Source organism: Muscardinus avellanarius, assembly GCF_963383645.1.
Source record: "Muscardinus avellanarius genome assembly, chromosome: 19".
NCBI classification, from domain to species: Eukaryota; Metazoa; Chordata; class Mammalia; order Rodentia; family Gliridae; genus Muscardinus; species Muscardinus avellanarius.
Genome location: NC_137805.1, coordinates 48,170,948 through 48,190,491, shown reverse-complemented (window position 1 = coordinate 48,190,491; position 19,544 = coordinate 48,170,948). Strand labels below are relative to the sequence as shown.

Genomic DNA, 19,544 nt, shown 5'->3' with positions numbered 1-19,544 from the left:
CAGCCTCAGCTACCTAGTGAGGCCCTCTGTAACTTAGTGAGACCCTTTTTCAAAAATGAAAAATAAAGCCAGGTGTGGTGGCCCACACTTGTAATCCCCAGCATTTGGGAGGCTGAGACAGGAGGATCGCAGTTAGTGGATGCCTCAGCTACTTAGTAAGGCCCTTTGCAATTTATTTAGACCCTGTTTCAAAATAAAGAATAACAGATAGGGCAGGGGGTTTAGCTCGGAGGTAGAATGCCCCTGGGTTCCACTCCCAGTACTGCAAAAAAAAAAAATATATATATATATATAAATTTTAAAAATAAAGAATAAAAAAATAGGGCTGGGGGTGTAGTTCGGAGGTAGAGCGCCTCTCAGGTTCAATCCCCATGGGGGGCGGGGGGGGGGGCTCTCACCTCTATCTCATCCTGACTCAGTGAAGGGCAGGATTCCAAAAGGAACTTGCTAGTGCTAATCACTAAGCTCACATTATCTTCCAAGATTTATAATATTCAACGAGACAAGGAGAGCTTGTTACATTTTTTTAGTGGAAGAAACTAAGGCTTAGGAAGTTAAACCGGCTAGATGAGGTGGAGTAGCCTGTAATACGAGTACCTGGGAGGCTCACTGAGTTACAAAGGGCCTAAGTAGTAGCTGAGGCTATCTGAACCATGATCCTCCTGTCTCAGCCTCCCAAATGCTGCAAAATAAAAAACTTCTAAAAAAAAAAAAAAAAGTAAATCCAACCTCTCAAGGTTACACAGCTAGTTAAGTGACAGGACCAGGACAATTACTACCTGTATCTAGTCTGTGACCAAACCTTAATGTCCTACACAGCCCCACAGACCAGGTTCTTGCTTTGCCAGCAAACAGTGTTTGATGAAGAGGCCCTTGGGCTCTGGCTGAAAAGTAACAGAGAGCAGCTGGAGCTCCCCAACCAACCCCAGGCAGTGAGGTGCAAAGTCCTAGGGCTTAATGTGTGACAGCAAGAGCTTCACAAACAGGCCAACCACACAGAAATATGCACACTCTAGGGCAGTTGAATTTAGGGGCACGGCACAAATACGACTGGCATAGCCTACACTGCCCTAAACCAGAGAATCCTCAGTCTCCACACCAGTGAGAACTCCTGCCTGGCCCAAGGGCCTAAGAGGAGTGCTATGCGTTCAAATTCTTAAATAGAACTTGATTTGGGGGAGGGAAGCCAGAATAGGGTTGACACCCCTGCAGGAGAAAGGATGGAGGGGCGGCGGGCCATCAGTCCATTACCCCTCTACGTGGTAAACCATTGTGTCAGGGTGAAGGAAACACTGGACAAACTTCCACTCTCAAAAGGTTGGAGCGAAATGAACACACAGGCTGTTTTTCTTTGCTGAGAAACTGAACAAGCATATGAAAGAGTGGGGTCATGAGGGTGACCAGAATAAAAGGTGAATTTGGTCCTTCGTGGTTGTGGTCATCAGTGTTTCCAAACAGTTCATCTCTGTGGTGATATGAGACTAGGTAGGTCTCCTTAACAATCAACATCTCCAACAATCACCTAACAACAGAAAGAGATAGACAGGAAAGGCTGTTGGGGATCTCTAAAGAAAAGGGGGATACAAGGGACGCAGTTCTTACCCAGCCGCCGTTCTCCTGGATCCAAGGCTCTAGGTGGTCATTCAGGTAAGTGGCCATCCAGTTTGCGATCCGACTCACCAATACCTGCATCTCCTTGTCTACGCTTTCCACACACAGTGCCCCGCCGAAGGAGAAAAAGGCCACAATGCGACCCCAGTTCACCCCATCCCGGAAGAGTTCGTTCACTACCTGTTCAAAGCTCTGATACGCTGTCCCCAGGGTGATATGGAGCTGGGATGTCAGGTCACTGAATGCCCGCCGGTACCGCAGTTCAAACTCGTCGCCCGCCTCCCTCAGCGCTTGCTTCACTGCTGTCATGGGGATAGCCTCCCGGGCATCCAAACTGCTGCTGTGCCCAGTAGCTCCATTCGCAGCGGGGCTGTCCGCCAGGTGCCAGGACGGGTTGCCATTGATGGCACTGGGGGTCTCCACCTCTGCTTCAGGCCCTTCTGGGGCTTCAGTCCTGTTCTCTTCCACATCACTAAACTGACTCCAACTGTATCCTTTCTGGGAAAGCTTGTAGGAGAGAAAGTCAACCACCAGCTCCCGGTTGCTCTGAGACATTTTTATAATTGAGATGGGCTCGACCAGTCCATTGTCCAAAACACCTGCTCACTCACTGAGTCCAGTCTCTGCTTAGTGATTCTCTTCTAAGATCCAAAGCCAAGATAAGGTTCTGAAGAGAGAGAAAGAGCTTCAGGAGAAAAATATCAATATGCATGCCACTTACCCTACAGCTCATCCCATTCTCTCTCCAGATACCCGAACCGGTTTCTTTGTGGCTCTTACGAAGGTCTGGGTCCAGGTTCCGGAAGACTTCAATGAAGTCAAATTGAAAGGACCAGTGGGCTCTGTCTGAATCATCCCATCGGCCCCTTTTACCTCAGCCACCCCCTTTTCTCTGAAATCCATTCCTCGGAAAGTCACCCGTGGGCAGTCCGCCCCCCTCCCTGAACCACCTACATTCAAATCTGTCTCCGGCGACAGCAGGCAGGTGCAGCCCCCGGAAGATCTTTTGTATCATAGGTCGGGAGAGGAGGTGGCGGCCGGGTTGCCGGTAACTCAGCCGGCCTCGCGGCGGCTGGCAAAAAAACCAGCTCCAGCCGGAGGGATCATGCGACCGCGTAGGCTGGAAGCCCAGAGGGCGACACAGGAATTGCGAAGCTCTGGAACCTGCCCCCTCGCTCGCTCGCTTCCTCCATCGCCGGGATCGAGGCCGGCCTTTGCTGTCCGCAACTGCGGCCTCCAGCCACCCGGGAGCCCAGCCCCCTCGCTCTTGCACGCCCCTTGGCTCTCCGCCTCCTACTGGGAGTCAGGAGAACTCTCCCGGAGGTGGCTGGTATAGTTCAGTGTCGGTTTTAGGTTTTTTTTTTTTTTTTTTTTTTTTCCTTCCTTTTTCTATTTAAGTACCAGCCCTGGATGAGGTTTCCAAAACCCTGAAGGGACTTCTCAATGGATCTCAAGATTTTGAGGAGGGACGTAGGGAAACTGCCTTGGATCTGCGGTCTGACTTCGGGAAGGGTGCCCTCGGGCGTTCGGGGAAGGCCAGAGACCCCCCACAAACACCGCCGGTTTTCTTTGAAGTCCCCAAAGGCCCAGGACGTGGCGGTGGGGGAATGCCAGGTCCTCCATTCCCCACCCGGACACAATGGCCGCCGGCGCCCTGCACAAAGACGGGGTGAGGAGGAGGCGCTGGGCCTCTCCTCGGGTCAGGAAGAGGTGTCGAGGCCCCCCACAGCTGAGACCACGTTTTCCAGGGACAGGCCTAAGGCGGCTTCCTGGAGCCCCCGAGAGGGCTCGAGGGCTGCACCTCTCCGGAGCCCGGGGTGGGTGGGCTGCAGCCTGGCTCTCCTCGCGCGCGCTAGGCTGGGTACCCGCCGAGCCACCGCCCCGTTGCTAAGCAACCGCCCTCCCTCAGGGGCGCCCCTAGACCTCGCGGGGAGGAGGGTCTCACCCCCGGCGCCCGCCCCAGCACAGCCAATCAGCGAGCCCAGTCGGCACGGAAGCGGGACGGCGAAGACTCCCAATGGGCACGGCGCTTGTCACTCACAGAGGAGGCGGCTCTCTCACCTGCGAGTCCAGCGAGCCTTGGGGGGCCACATCCCCTTTCATCGGCTGGGTGGTTTCCAGATCCGCTGGCTCTTCGCGGTCGAGTTCCGCGCCGCGGACGCAGGCCAGCCTACCTGGCTGACTGCTCGCGCCGTCTTTCCCGAACAAGCCGGCCTCAGTTTCCCCTGAGGAGACCGGGGGAACTTGCAAGCTCAGTCACTTCCGGTGCCGCGACAGCGCGCGCGAGCCCGAGACGCAAAAGGGGTGCGCGCCTCGGGTGACTAGCCTTGGGAGAGAGCGCCCCCTGGCGGGAGAGCGGGGGGATCCTCAGACGCAAAGAGCGTTTGCATTCAGATTTCCATTTATTCAGTCAGTTTCATCCATCCTACAGTTTGTATGCAGAAGAAGCGTCACGTTGTGGCTAAGCATTTTAACTATAGAGTCCAACTTTCCTGTAAGGCAAGTTTCTTAACTGTACTGAATCTAATGCCAACCTCTTTGAGTGTTGAAAGAATTATTTGTAAAGCCTGTAGCGTATGCTGCGTAAGTTAATTCGACAAATGTTTATTATGGGTTGCTGAAGATGGAGTTAGTATCAAGACAAGACATGGTTCCTGCTGTCATAAAGACATAACGTATTCTAGAGTGGAAAGAGTACACAACCAAGAAAATAGACAGCCTCAAATAGCATCTAATGATATGAAGAAAGTTGAAGAGAGTCAGTCAGGGTATGCGATAAAAACAGTGAAGGGAGAGATGTCTTCTTTAGACTAGGTGGTCAAAGATGGAAGCCCTACTCTTCCTGCCTAATGAGGGAAGGGGGCAGTATTCAGCAACTTTTATGCAGGATGGCCAGGGGTTTGTTTTTGTTTTGGGTACTGAGGATTGAACCCATGGCCTCATGCATGCTAAGCAAATGCCATCCTAAACCCAAAGCTGAAAATTTCAACCCATAGGAAAAGCCTAGACAACACCAACCAAGGCAGACGAAAGAACACGTGCGGATGTTCTGAGTTAGAAAGATGTTAGCATGCCAGGCGTGGGGGCTCACACTTCTAATCCCAGCACTCGGGAGGCTGAGACAGGAGGATCGCAGTTCGCGGACAGCCTCAGCTACTTAGTGAGAATCTTTGCAACTCAGTGAGACCCTGTTTCAAAAGAAAGACTAAAAAATAGGGCTGGGGTGTAACTCAGAGGTAGAATGCCCCTGGGGTCCGTCCCCAGTACCTCAAAAAAATATGTTGGCATATTTTAGAAGCTGAAAGAGTCACTGCGGCTAGAAGATAATGAGGGCAAGTATGGTTAGGAGTAAGTTGGAAAATCGACCATAGGAATGAGATTTGCAGTGTGGTGGCGCACTGCTATAACCTCAGTACTTGGAAGGCTGAGACAGGAGAATCATATGTTCAAGGATAGCCTCAGCAACCTAGTGAGACTCACAGCAACCTGGCAGGACACTGTTTCCAAACAAAAAATAAGCGTGGTGGCACATTCTTGTAAGCTCAGTACTTGGGGCGCTGAGACAGGAGGATCGCACAGGTTCAAAGCCAGCCCTTGCTACTTAGTGAGGCTCTCAGCAACTAAGTAAGACCCTGTTTCCAAATAAAATAGAAAATAGGTCTGGGAGTATAGTACGGATGTAGAAAGTCCCTGAGTTCCATCCCCAGTACCACAATAAATAAATAAATAAATAAATAAATAAATAAATAAAATAAAAAGGGCTGGGGGTATAGTTCAGAATTTAAAATGCTCTTAAGTTCAATCCCTGTGCCTCAAAAAAGAAAAAGATAAATGAGTTGAATTTGATTCTAAATGTTGTTTGTTTGTTTGCCATACTGGAGATTGAGCCCAGGGGCACTCTGCCACTTGATCTATATATCCCCAGCCCTTCTTGCTGTCCCCGCCCCCATCCCCTCCTTTTTTTGAGGTCTTGCTAAGTTTCTGAGCCTGGCCTCAAACATGCTATCATCTTGCCTCATTCTCCTGAGTAACCAGGATATCAGGCATTTGCCACAATGCAGACTCACAGGTGTCTTATGTCAATTTAGTTTATTAAAAGTAGGATATGGCCGGGCGTGGTGGCGCACGCCTGTAATCCCAGCATTTGGGAGGCTGAGACAGGAGGATTGCGATTCCCGGACAGCCTCTGCTACTTAGTGAGGCCCTTTGCAACTCAGTGAGATGCTGTTTCAAACTAAAGAATGAAGAATAGGGCTGGGGATATAGCTCGGAGGTCGAATGCCCCTTGGTTCCATCCCCAGTATGAAAAAAAAAAAAAAAGTAGGCATAAATTGTGTGTTGTGGCACATGCTTGCATTCCAGAGGCTGAGACAGGAGGATCATGGTTTGCGGCCAGCCACAGCTACTACTTAGTGAGGCCCTTTGCAACACAGTGAGACCTGTTTCAAAATAAAGAATAAAAAATAGGGTTGAGAGTGTAGCTCGAAGGTAGAATGCCCCTGGGTTCCATCCCTAGTACCACAAAAATAAATAATTAAATAATTAAATAATAAATAAATGAATGAATAAATAAATAAATAAATAGATGTAGATATTAGCCAGACATGGTGGTGCACACTTGTAATCCCAGTACTTGGGAGGTTGAGACAGGAGAATCAAAGTTTGCGGCTTATCTAAGCTACTTAGGCCCTTGGCAACTTCGTGAGACCCTGTTTCAAAATAAAGAATAAAAAAATAGGGCTGGGGGTATAGCTCAGAAGTAGAATGCCCCTGGGTCCCATCCTCAGAACTTAAAAAAAATTAAGAGCCGGGCGTGGTGGCGCACGCTTGTAATCCCAGCATTCGGGAGGCTGAGACTGGAGGATCGCGGTTGGCGGACAGCCTCAGCTACTTAGTGAGGCCCTTTGCAACTCAGTGAGACCCTGTTTCAAAATAAAGAATAAAAGTCGGGCGTGGTGGCACAAGCTTGTAATCCCCGCGCTTGGGAGGCGGAGACAGGAGGATCGCGCAGGTTCAAAGCCAGCCGTGCTGGCTTAAGAGACCCTGTTTCCAAATAAAAATATAAAATAAGTCTGGGAGTGTAGCCCGGAGGTAGAAGGGCTTCCAGGAACCCCAGTACCCCCACACACACAAATAAAATAAATAAATAAAGAATAAAGAATAAAAAATAGGTCTGGGGATGTAGCTCAGAGGTAGAATGCCCCTGGGCATAAATAAATAAATATAAAAAATAAATAAATAAAATAAAAGGACTAAAATATAGGGCTGAGGGAGTAGCTTGGAGATACAATGCCCCTGGGTTCCACCCCCAGTACCGCAAAAAAAAATTAAAACAAATAAATAAATAAATAAATAATAAATATTAATAAATAAACATTGTCAAACTTCTCCACATAGCAATTGTGCCAGTTTTTCCTCCCAGTAATAAATCAAGAGTGCCTATTTTTATTTATTTATTTATTTTTATTTTTTTATTTTTTTTTTGCTGGTTCTGGGTATGGAACCCAGGGACCTTCTACCTCCAGGCTATACTCCCAGACCTGTTTTATATTTTATTTTGAAACAGGGTCTCCACTAAGTTGCTGAGAGCCTCACTAAGTAGCTGAGGCTGGCTTCAAACCTGCTCGATCCTCCTTTCTCAGTCTCCCCAGCGTGGAGATTACAAGTGTCCACCACCACGCCCGGCCAGCCCTTTTTCGGGGGGTGGGGAGCATGGGGGTGCTGGGGTTCCTGGAAGCTCTTCTACCTCTGGGCTACACTCCCAGACCTATTTGGAAACAGGGTCTCTTAAGCCAGCGCGGCTGGCTTCGAACCTGCCAGATCCTCCTGTCTCCGCCTCCCTGGGCTCCATCCCCACTACTGGGGGAAAAAAAAAAAAAAACACCCAAACTGGTGTCACAATGCTTTCTTTTTCTTTTTTCTTTTTTTTTCCAGCAGTGGGGAAGGAGCCCAGGGGTATTCTACCTCTGAGCTACACCTCCAGCCCTATTTTTTATTTATTTGTATTTTTGCAGGTCTAGGGATGGAACCCAGGGACATTCAACCTCTGAGCTACACCCCCTGCCCTATTTTTTATTCTTTATTTTGAAACCGGGTCTCACTAAGTTGCAGAGGGCCTCACTAAGTAGCTGAGGCTGTCTGCGAACCGCGATCCTCTGGTCTCAGCCTCCCGAATGCTGGGATTACAAGCGTGCGCCACCACGCCCGGCTTATTCTTTATTTTGAAGCAGGGTCTCACTGAGTTGCAGAGGGCCTCACTAAGCAGCTGAGTATCTGAGTAGCTGAGGCTCTCTGTGAACCTGGGATCCTCCTGTCTCAGCCTCCCCAATGCTGGGATTACAGGCATGTGCCACCACGCCCGGCTGCAATTATTTCAATATAGGAAGTAGCCGTTTGGAATATGCTTTTGGATCCCAGCAGAGGGCAGATAAACTCTACCAAGAAAGTACATATTTGATCTTCATTAACATTTCCTGACATATAACTTTTTTTTTTAAATGCTGAGAATTGAACCCAGGGGTGTTCTACCTCTAAGCTACAACCCTAGCCTTATTTTATTTTTTACTTTGAAGTAGGGTCTCACTAAATTACTGAGGCTGGCTGAGAACCTAACAATTCTCCTGTCTCAGCCTAAGTACTGGGATTACAAGTGTGTGCCACCAAGCCTGGCCCTGACATAGAACTTCTAAAGTCCTTGGAATCTTAAAAGTGATAATTGTCTTTCTGTATACAATGAACTGATGGGCAGCCCCTAGAAAGCTTCAGGATGGTGGAGTTATGGCAAAGACAGAGGCAGGACTAGAGGACTGACCTCTGGGACCTTTATGTCTATCCCCAGCCTTCAGGGAGGAGAGAAGGGCTCAAGGTTAAGTCATCAATGGCCAGTGATTTAATCAATGGTGCCTGTGAAGTGTTCATAAAAAAGCAAAGAGAGAAAAAGAGAGATGGACAGACTGACAGAAAAACAGACAAACAGAGCTTGAAGAGATTTCAGGTAGCTAAACACAAAATTCAAGATAACCATTGTATAGCTGGACATGGTGGCACACGCTCGTAATCCCAGCATTCGGGAGGCTGAGACCGTAGGATCGCGGTTCGCGGACAGCCTCAGCTACTTAGTGTGGCCCTCTGCAACTCAGTGAGACCCAGTTTCAAAATAAAGAATAAAAAAAAAAAAATAGGGCAGGGGGTGTAGCTCAGAGGTCGAATGCCCCTGGGTTCCATCCCCAGACCCGCAAAAAATGTAATCCCCGCACTTGGGAGGCTGAGACAGGAGGATCGCACAAGTTCAAGGCCAGCCTCAGCTACTGAGTGAGGCTCTCAGCAATTTAGGGAGACCCTGTTTCCATATAAAGTATAACCCCAGTATTGTTTGCCAGGCATGGTGTCACATGCCTATAATCTCAGTATTTGGGAGTCTGAGATAGTAAGGACCACAGATTTGAGGTCAGCCTCAGCAACTTAGCAAGGCTCTCAGTAACTTAGTTTTCAAATAAAAAATGAAACATGTGGCAACAAATACATTTTTTTGGGGGGGTGGTACTGGGGTTCCTGGAAACCCTTCTATCTCACGGGCTACACTCCAGGAGCTATTTTATATTTTTATTTAGAAACAGGGGTCTTGGCCGGGCGTGGTGGCACATGCTTGTAATCCCTGCGCTTGGGAGGCTGAGACAGGAGGATCGCACAGGTTTGAAGCCAGCCTCAGCTACTTAGTGAGGCTTTCAGCAACTTAGTGAGACCCTATTTCCAAATAAAATAGAAAATAGGTCTGGGAGTATAGCCCGGAGGTAGAAAGCCTCTGGGTTCCACCTCCAGTACCACAAAAAACAAACAAACAAACAAACATAGAAACAGGGTCTCTTAGCCAGGCGTGGAAAAGCCCCTGGGTAAAAAAAAAAAAAAAAAAAAAAAGAAACAGGGTCTCTTAAACCAGCATGGCTGGCTTCGAACCTTCGCAATCCTCCTGTCTCAGCCTCCCAAGCGCAGGGATATAAGCGTGGGCTACCACGCCCAGTTTACAAATAAATTTTAATTAAAAAAATGAAACAGGTGGCAACAAATAAATTTTAATTAAAAAAATAAAACAGGGCAGGTTTTTTTTTTTTTTTTAATTTGGAAACAGGGTCTCTTTTTTTTTTTGGTGGTACTGGGGTTCCTGGAAGCCCTTCTATATCCGGGCTACACTCCCATGGGCTACACTCCCAGACCTATTTTTTAACTTTTTTTTTTTTTATGTGGAAACAGTGTCTCTTAAGCCAGCACAATTCTCCTGTCATCCCACCTCCCAAGCGTGGGGATTACAAGCGTGTACCACCACGCCTGGAGCTTAGTCCTTATTTTGAAAAAGGGTCTCACTGGGTAGCAAAGGGCCTCACTAAGTAGCTGAAGCTGGCCATAAACCGTGTTCTTCCTGTCTCAGTCTCCCAAATGCTGGGATTACAACCGTGCACTATCATGCTGGTCTAAAACCAATTTTTATTTATTTTTTATTTATCTTTGCAGTACTGCGGGTGGAACCCTGGGACATTCTACATCTGAACTACACCCCCAGCCCAATTTTTAATTCTTTTTTTTTTTTTTTTGGTGGTACTGGGGGTGGAACCCAGGGGCTTTCCATCTCCGGGCTATACTCTCAGACCTTTTTTCTATTTTATTTGGAAACAGGGTCTCGCTAAGTTGCTGAGAGCCTCACTAAGTAGCTGAGGCTGGCTTCGAACCTGCGCGATCCTCCTGTCTCAGCCTCCCAAGCGCCGGGATTACAAGTGTGCACCACCACGCCCGGCTCAATTTTTAATTCTTTATTTTGAAACAGGGTCTCACTGAATTGCAAAGGGCCTCACTAAGTAGCTAAGACTATCTGAGAACCCTGATCATCCTGTCTCAGCCTCCCAAATGCTGGGATTACAAGAGTTGCCACCATGCCTGGCTCTAAAACCAATTTTTAAAAGATCAGAAAGACAGCTGAGAATGGTAGCCCACGTTTGTAGTCCCAGTATTTGGGAGGATGAGACAGGAGAATCATAGGTTCAAAGCCAGCCTCAGCAATTTAATGAGATTCTTAGAAACTTAGCGAGACTTTGTTTCTGAATAAAATATTAAAACACAAAAGTCCAGAAGGAAATATAGTAAAAATGCTAATAATAGAAATGTTGCCACTAAAGGATATATAATTGATTTTTCTTTATTTGTTATTTTTCTATATTTTCCAAATATCAAAAATAAGAAGCTAGGTATTGTGGCTCGTGCTTGTAATTCCAGTACTTGGGAGGTTGAGACAGGAGGATTGTAGGTTTGAGGACAGCCTCAGCAAATAGTGAGGCTTTCATTAACTTAGCAAGACCTTGTTTCAAAATAAAGATAAAATAGAACTGGGAGTGTAGCTCAGAGGTAGAATGCCCCCCCCTGGGTTCCATCCCCTGGGCCACACACATAAAAAAAGAAACTATGGGTGGTGATGTAGTTCAATGGGTTTGATCCCTAGTGCCACACACACAAGAAAAGAAAAAAAAGCATTACTTTTCCTGTTTGTTTTATTACTAGAGATTGAACACAAGGGTGTTCTACCTCTGAGCCACACCCCAGCCTTTTATTTATTTATTTATTTATTTCAGTACTGGGATGGAACCCAAGGCCTTCTACCTCCAAGCTACACGCCCAGCCACCCCTCCCCCCTTTTAAATTTTTTTATGGTAGTACTGGGGAATGAAACCCAGGGGCCTTCTACCTCCAAGATACACTGCCAGGCCTATTTTATATTTTTATTTGGAAATAGGGTACACTGAGGTGCTAAGAGCCTCACTAAGTAGTTGTGGCTGGCTTCAAACCCACTTGATCCTCTGTCTCAGCCTCCCAAGTACTGAGATTTTAAGCATGCGCCACCACGCCCAGTTCCCCCAGCCCTATTTTTTAATCCTTATTTTGAAACAGGGTCTCACTGAGCTCCAAAGAGCCTCACTAAGTAGTAGCTGAGGCTGTCCTCAACCACGATCCTCCCTGTTTTAGCCTCCCAAATGCTGGAATTACAAGCATGTGCCACCATGCCAGGCTTCTATTTATTTATTTATTTATTTATTTATTTATTTATTTATTTGTTCGTTTGTTTGTTTGTTTGTTTGTTTTTGGTGGTACTGGGGTTCCTGAAAACCCTTCTACCTCCGGGTTACATTCCCAGACCTATTTTATACTTTTATTTGGAAACAGGGTCTCTTAAGCCAGTGAGGCTGGCTTTGAACAAGGCTGGCTACAAACCTGCGCGATCCTCCTGTCTCTGCCTCCCAAGCGCAGGGATTACAAGCGTGTGCCACCACGCCCGGCTTGTTTGTTTCTTTTTGAACCAGATGAACCTCTGCAGTAACCCCCAGCCCTATTTTATTTTTAATTTTTATTTTTTGTGGTACTGGGGATTGAACCCAGGGGCATTCTACCTCTGGGGTATACCCCCAACCCACTTTTATTTCTTATTTTGAAATAGGATCTCACTATGTTGCGGAGGGCCTAAGTAACTGAGACTGGCCATGAACCTGCGATCCTCCTGCCTTAGCCTCTCATGTACCCCGGGATTACATTTACCAGGTGTGTGCCACCACATCTGCCTTATTATCTTTATTTTCTTATTTTTTTGTGTATGATACCTGGGATTGAACCCAGGGGCATTCTACCTCTGAGCTCCACCCTCAGCCCGATTTTTTTTTTTTTTTTTTTTTTTTGCAGTACTGGGGATGGAACCCAGGGGCATTCTACCTCCAAGCCACACTCCCCAGCCCTATATTTCAGTCTTTTTATTATATTTATTTATTTATTATTTATTGTGGGTTTGGGGATGGAACCCAGGGGCATTCAACCTCCAAGCTACACCCCCTGCCCTATTATTTATTTTTTATTTTGAGACAGGGTCTCACTAAGTTGCAGAGGGCCTCAGCTATGCCTGTCAGCAAACTGTGGTCCTCCCATCTCAGCCGCCCAAATGCTGGGATTACAAGTGTGTGCCACCACGCCTGGCTAATCTTTTCATTTTTTTTTTAAACAGGGTCTCACTGAGTTGCAAAGGGGTTTCACTAAGTAACTAAGCCTTCCATGAACCATGATCTTCCAGTCTCAGCCGCCCAAATGCTGGGATTACAAGTGTGTGCCACCATGCTCAGCTTTCCCAGATCTATTTGATATTTTATTTGGAAACAGGGTCTCGCTAAATTGCTGAGAGCCTCACTAAGTAGCTGAGGCTGGCTTCAAACCTGCATGATCCTCCTGTCTCAGCCTCCCAAATACTGGGATTACAAGAATGCGCAACCATGCCTGGCTTCATGTTTTATTTTGAAACACGGTCTCACTAAGGAGATGAGGAAAGCTGTGAATCACTATCTTCTTCAAAATATAGGGATTACACAGGGATTATAAACATGTGCCATCATACTTGGCAACACATTTTTTTTTTCCCTGTAGCACTGGGGATGGAACCCAGGGGCATTCTACCTCTGAGCTATACCCCAGCCCTGTTTTTTATTCTTTATTTTGAAACAGGGTCCCACTGAGTTGCAAAGGGCCTTGCTAAGTAGCTAAGGCTGTCCACAAACCTCAATCCTCCTGTCTCACTGTCTCAGCCTCCCGGATGCTGGGATTACAAGTGTGCGCTACCACACCCGGCTCAACACACACACACGCACAATACACACACACACACACACACACACACACACACACACACGTGTGTGTGTGTGTGTGGTACTGGGGGTGAAACCCAGGGGCTTTTCTACCTCTGGGCTATACTCCCAGACCTATTTTATACTTTATTTGGAAACAGGGTCTCACTAAATTGCTAAAAGCCTCACTCAGTAGCTGAGGCTGGCTTCAAACCTGCGTGATCCTCCAGTCTCAGCCTCCCAAGCGAGGGGATTATAAGTTTGTGCCACCACGCCCGGCTTAACATTCATTTTAAAGGAAGCAAATTGGCAGCGAGTGTAGAAGACCTGGGGCATTTTGATTTTTACTCCATACTTACACTTGAATCCAGAGGGATAAGGCTCAGTTCTCCATTCTGCTGTGTGATCCTGGGGTGCTTCTGTCGCCTTTCTGCTCCCTCTTACTCTTTCCAGTACTTAGGAGTGTACCTAGGGTCTCACACACGCTAGGCGAATGTTTTAACACTGATCAGCCTCCCCAATTCTGCTATTTTATTTTATTTTTGTGATACTGGGGATTGAACCCAGTACCCTATCTTATTTTATTTTTATTTTATTTTATTTTTTTGTGGGTCTGGGGGTGGAACCCAGGAGCATTCGACCTCCGAGCTACATCTCCTGCCCAATTTTTTATTCTTTATTTTGAAACAGGGTCTCACTAAGTTGAGGAGGCCTCACCAAGTAGCTGAAGCTGTCCGCAAACCGCGATCCTCCTGTCTCAGTCTTCCCAATGCTGTGATTACAAGCATGTGCCACCACACCCGGCGTCTAATTTTTATTCTTTATTTTGAAACAGAGTCTCACTAGTTGCGGAGGGCCTCACTAAGTAGCTGAGGCTGTCTGCGAACCGTGAACCTCAGGTCTCAGCCTCCCGAATGTGGGGATTACAAGCGTGTGCCACCACGCCCGGCTTATTCTTTATTTTGAAACAGGGTCAAGCCGGGTATGGTGGCGCACACTTGTAATCCCCGCACTTGGGAGGCTGAGACAGGAGGATCACACAGGTTCGAAGCCAGCCTCAGCTACTTAGTGAGGCTCTCAGCAACTTAGTGAGACTCTGTTTCCAAATAAAATATAAGATGGGTCTGGGAGTATAGCCTGGAGGTAGAAAGCCTCTGGGTTCCACCCCCAGTACCACCAAAAAAAAAAAAAAAAAAAAAAAAAAAAAAAAAAAAAAAAAAGAAAGAAAAAAAAAGAAACAGGGTCTCGTCTCACTGGGTTGCAAAGGGTCTCACTAAGTATCTGAGGCGGTCCTAGAACCGGGATCCTACTCCCAAATGCTGAGATTACAAGTGTGTGCCATGTTGGGCGGTTGCTGCTGCTGCTGCTTCCTTTAATTTTTTTAATACTGGGAATTGAACTAAGGAGCAGTCTACTTCTGAGCTCCATCCCCAGTCCTATTTTTTATTCTGAAAGAGGGTCTCACTAGATTAATGAGTCTACTTTTTGCTGAAGCTTTCCTCCAACTTGCTATCTTCCTGTCCCGGCCTCCCAAATACTAGGCTTACAAGTGTGCGCCATCATGCCCGGCATCTTTTTAAATTTTTTTGGTACTGGGGATGGATCCTAAGGGCCTTTGACCTCTGAGTTACACCTTAAACCTTTTTATTTTGTGTTTTGAAACAGGGTCTCACTAGGTTGATGAGAGTCTCACTCCTTGCTGAAGCTGTCCCTCCAACCTGTGAATTTCCTGTCTCAGTTTCCCAAGTACTAGGATTACAAGTGTGTGCCACCAAGCCTGGCTGGTTTTTATTTATTATTATTTTTTATTTTGAGATAGTGTTTTGTTACGTTGCCCCTGCTGGCCTCCGACTTTCCTTCTCTCTCTCTCTTCTTTCTTTCTTTCTTTCTTTCTTTCTTTCTTTCTTTCTTTCTTTCTTTTTGTGGTACTGGAGATTAAACCTAGGGACATTCTGCCTCTAAGCTACATTCTCAGCCTTATTTAATTTTATCTCATTTATGTATATTTTGTAGTCCTGGGGATTGAACCCATGGGCATTCTACCTCTAAGCTACACCCCAAACTCTTATTTTTTATTCTTTATTTTAAAACAGGGTCTCATTATGTTGCAGAGGGCCTCACTAAGAAGCCTAGGCTGGCTTCAAACCTGTGATCATCCTGCCTCAACCTTCCAAGTGCTGGGATTACAAGTGTGCACCACCACCCTTGGCTTTATTTTTATATGTATTTATTTATTTTAGTGGTACTGGGGGTGGAACCCAGAGGCTTTCTACCTCCGGGCTATACTCGCAGACCTTTTTTATATTTTATTTGGAAGCAGGGTCTCACCAAGTTGCTGAGAGCCTCACTAAGTAGCTGAGGCTGGCTTCAAACCCGTGCGATCCTCCTGTCTCAGCCTCCCAAGCGCGGGGATTACAAGTGTGTGCCACCACGCCCGGCTTTTATTTTTATTTTTGAAACAGGATTTCACTTATTGTTGGTATTTGTGAAGATTGCCATTCTCACTGGAGTGCATTTCCCTGTAAAGATGTTGAACATCTTTTTTCATAAATTTCTTGTCAATCTGTGTTTCTTCTGTTGAGAATGATCTGTATAGGCTGGCATGATAGCCCACACTTAATCCCAGTACTTGGGAGGCTGAGACAGGAGGATCGCAGGTTCACAGCCAGCTTCAGCAACTTAGTAAGGCTTTCTGTAATTTAATGAGACCCGGTTTCAAAATAAAGAATAAAAAAATAGGGCTGGAGGTGTAACTTGGAGGTATATTACCCCTAGTTCAATCTCCAGTACAAAAAAAGAAAAAAGAAAAGAAAAAAGAAAAAGCCAAGATTATATAGGATTTAAGAGTTGGCATTGGGGCTTCTCTATATTGCAGAAGGTGGGTGGGCACCTCTTGGCTGGGTCTGTCCTTCCTCCTCCTCATCTTTCTTTCTTTCTTTCTTTCTTTCTTTCTTTCTTTCTTTCTTTCTTTTTGGTGGTACTGGGGTTCCTGGAAGCCCTTCTACCTCCGGGCTACACTCCCAGACCTATTTTATATTTTTAAATTTAGAAACAGGGTCTCCTAAGCCAGCGCGCGGGGCTGGCTTCGAACCTGCATGATCCTCCTGTCTGTCTCTGCCTCCCAAGCGCGGGGATTACAGGCGTGCGCCACCACGACCGGCTGTCCTCCTCATCTTTCTTTGTTGTTGTCCTCCTCCTCCTCCTCTTCCTCCTTTTTTTGCGTACTGGGGATGGAACCCAGGGGCATTCTACCTCCAAGCGACACCCCCAGCCCTATGTTTTATTCTTTATTTTGAAACAGGTCTGAGTTGCAAAGAGCTTCACTAAGTAGCCGAGGCTGGCTTCAAATCTGTGCAATCCTCCTGTCTCAGCCTTCCAAATGCTGGGATTACAAGCGTGGGCCACCACTCCTGGCTTCTTTCTTTTCCTCTTGGCCACCTTGGGAGTTTGATCTCTTACTTTTATTTTTTTATTTTTATTTTTTCAGTACTGGGGATGGAACCCAGGGGCATTCGACCTCCGAGCTATACTCCCAGCCCTATTTTTCATTTGCTACTTTAATTGAGTAGAAAAAGGGCTTCACTAAGTAGCTGAGGCTGTCCGCAACTGACCACTATCCTCCTGTCTCAGCCTCCCAAATGCTGGGATTACAAGCTGTGCCACCACTCCTGGCTCCTATTTTTTATTCTTTATTTGGAAACAGGGTCTCACTGAGTTACAAAGGTCTTCACTAAGTAGCTGATAGTGTCCTGGAACTGCGATCCTCCTTTCTCAGCTTCCTAAATGCTGGGATTACAAGCGTGCGCAACCACGTCCAGCATACTATTCTTATTTTCTTAATGATAGTGTATAAAAAGAACAGACAGAGCCAGGCGTGGTGGTGCACGCTTGTAATCCCTGGGCTTGGGAGGCGGAGACAGGAGGATTGTGCAGGTTCGAAGCCAGACGTTCTGGCTGAAGAGACCCTGTTGCAAAAAAAAAAAAAAAAAAAAAAGTATAAAATAGGTCTGGGAGTGAAGCCCGGAGGTAGAAGGGCTTCCAGGAACCCCAGTACCATAAATAAATAAATAAATAAATAAATAAATAAATAAATAAATAAATAAATGACATTCTTTATTGAAATCCCATCTCTTCCACTTACATTATGGTTTTAGACAAGTTTGTCCAATTTTTCTGGACATTGTTTGTTCTTTACCACAATGGAATCATACAGCCAGGGATGTAGTTGGGATAAAAAGGAAGGATGAAGTGGGCGTTGCTGGTGCATGCAAGTAATCTCTGTATTTGGGAAGCTGAGACTGGAGAATAGCAGGTTCAGGGCCAACCTCAGCAAATTGTGAGGCCTTCCGGAACTAAGTGAGACCCTGTCTCAAGATAAGAAGAAAATAGGGCTGGGAGTATATAGCTCGGAGGTAGAATGGTCCTCGGTTGATTCCCCAAACCGCCTGTCCCCCAAAAGGATGAAACACCCCCAAAACCGCAATTTCCAGCCAGTTTGGATAAAGGCAGGGCGGAACAGAGTGTGAGAGATGCTTTCCCGATTGGGAGGGAAGCTGGAGCTAGTCTATGTTGCATATAAGGAGAATCCCTGATGAAATGAATTCCAATAAATATTCAAGAAAAAATGCACAAACATAGCGAGGATAATTTGAAAGACAGTTAAGGGTTTCTTTCGTTAATGCTGTAGGGAGGCCCAGACCCGCGCCGTTAAGTGATCTAAATGGATTCCCCACTTCAGTTGGTACCATCTTTCCTAAATAAATTAGAAGCAGGGAATCTCCGGCTTTGAAGCAACTGGGCTCAAGAGACGCCGGAAACGCTTTTTCCCAGAAGCCTCCAGTGTGGGTTGTTTGTTTGTCCCACCTCCTGACTTCCGGCGCCGCTGCGTTTCCTAGAACCAATCGGGAGGCTGGGCTTGTGGGTTCCCGGAGCTCTGATTGGTGCATTCGTCCAGGCTGTCTGGGTTCAAATTTTCAACGGCACCGATTGAGTCCCGCGGCGGGCTTGCGGCGACTGATTGTCAGAGTTGTGCGGGCGCGAGGCGAGGAGAGGCGAGGCGAGGTGAGAGGTGGGACGAAAACGGGGAGCCGCTCGGGCGTGGGGGTTCTTGTCTCCATAGCTTTCCAACGTCAAGAGGTCGTCTCCCAGGCCCCAGCGCTGCCCGCGCCCCCGGGCCTCCCTCTGAGATTGTGGCGGGGCAGGGTGGGAACAAGGCTTGGGACTACCCTCCTCTCTTTTTTTTAAAAAAAAAAAATTATTATTTTTTGCGGTACTGGGGAAAAAACCCAGAGGCATTCTACCTCCGAGCTACACCCCTCGCCCTGTTTTTTATTTATTTTAAACAGGGTCTCACTGAGTTGCGAAGGGCCTCACTAAGTAGCTGAGGCTGTCGGCACCACGAACGGATCCTTCGGTCTCAACCTCCCGAATGCTTGGCGACAGGGTTTTTGCCGTGAAGTCTGGGAAATAGGGGAAAAGATAAAGTTTAGGGGGGCTTTTGGCCAATAATTATGCTAACGACCGTTTTTATTGTTAATTCCCATGCTAATACACATTAAGCACTCGCGTTTGCTTTCTCACTTAATTTTTTTGCACTAAGCCGGGAAAATAGGTGCTACCGTTCAGTGTATAGAGAAGGAAACGAGGCCCGCAATCTAAATGGGCGAAATGGCAGCTCCTCCTTCAAGAAGTATGGCATTTGGTGGAGAAAAACCGATGTGGTTACAATTCCTTTTTTTTTTAATTTATTTTTTGATGGCACTAGAGGATGGACCCCATGGACTTTCTACCCACAAGCTACACCTCCAGCCCGATTTTCTATTCTTTATATTGAAGCAGAGTCTCACTAAGTTGTGGAGGACCTTACTAAATTGGTGAGTCTGGCTTCTAACATGCGATCCTCCTGTCTCAGCTTCTCAAGTACCGGGATTGTAAGTATGTGTCACCACGCCGGCCTTAAATAACTACATTTAAAAATGACTTTGTAAACCGGGCTTGGTGGCGCACAGTTAGAATCCCAGCATTTGGGAGGCTGAGACAGGAGGATCGTGTTCGTGGCCATCCTCAGCTACTCAGTGAGACTCTGTTTCAAAATAAAGAATGAAAAATAGGACTAGGGTGTAGCTTTGAGGTAGAATGCCCCTGGGTTCCATTTTCAGTACCAAGAAAGAAATTACTTCATAACATTGAAAAGTAAATTAGATGATGTGAGCACATAATTGAGGGAGAGTTTAGTTTCATTTGGAATTGTGCTTGGGATTTAAAAATAATTTTATGTAATTCATATTTGCCTAA

General features: G+C 46.6%; 1 protein-coding gene across 2 annotated transcripts in view; it reads right to left on the bottom strand.

Annotated features, from left to right (window-relative positions):
• The window catches only part of BCL2L1 (BCL2 like 1), a gene marked incomplete at both ends in the record, with an annotated part of 61,419 nt that extends 59,253 nt beyond the window's left edge, over nt 1–2,166 (bottom strand). Inside the window, one exon of one of the 2 annotated variants that reach the window (XM_080716108.1) lies at nt 1,603–2,166. In XM_080716108.1, the coding sequence (XP_080572234.1) occupies nt 1,603–2,166 (564 nt within the window). The remainder of the gene's footprint in view (nt 1–1,602) is intronic. The other variant, XM_080716109.1, reaches the window with a different exon arrangement.
• Between the last annotated feature and the right edge of the window lie 17,378 nt (nt 2,167–19,544).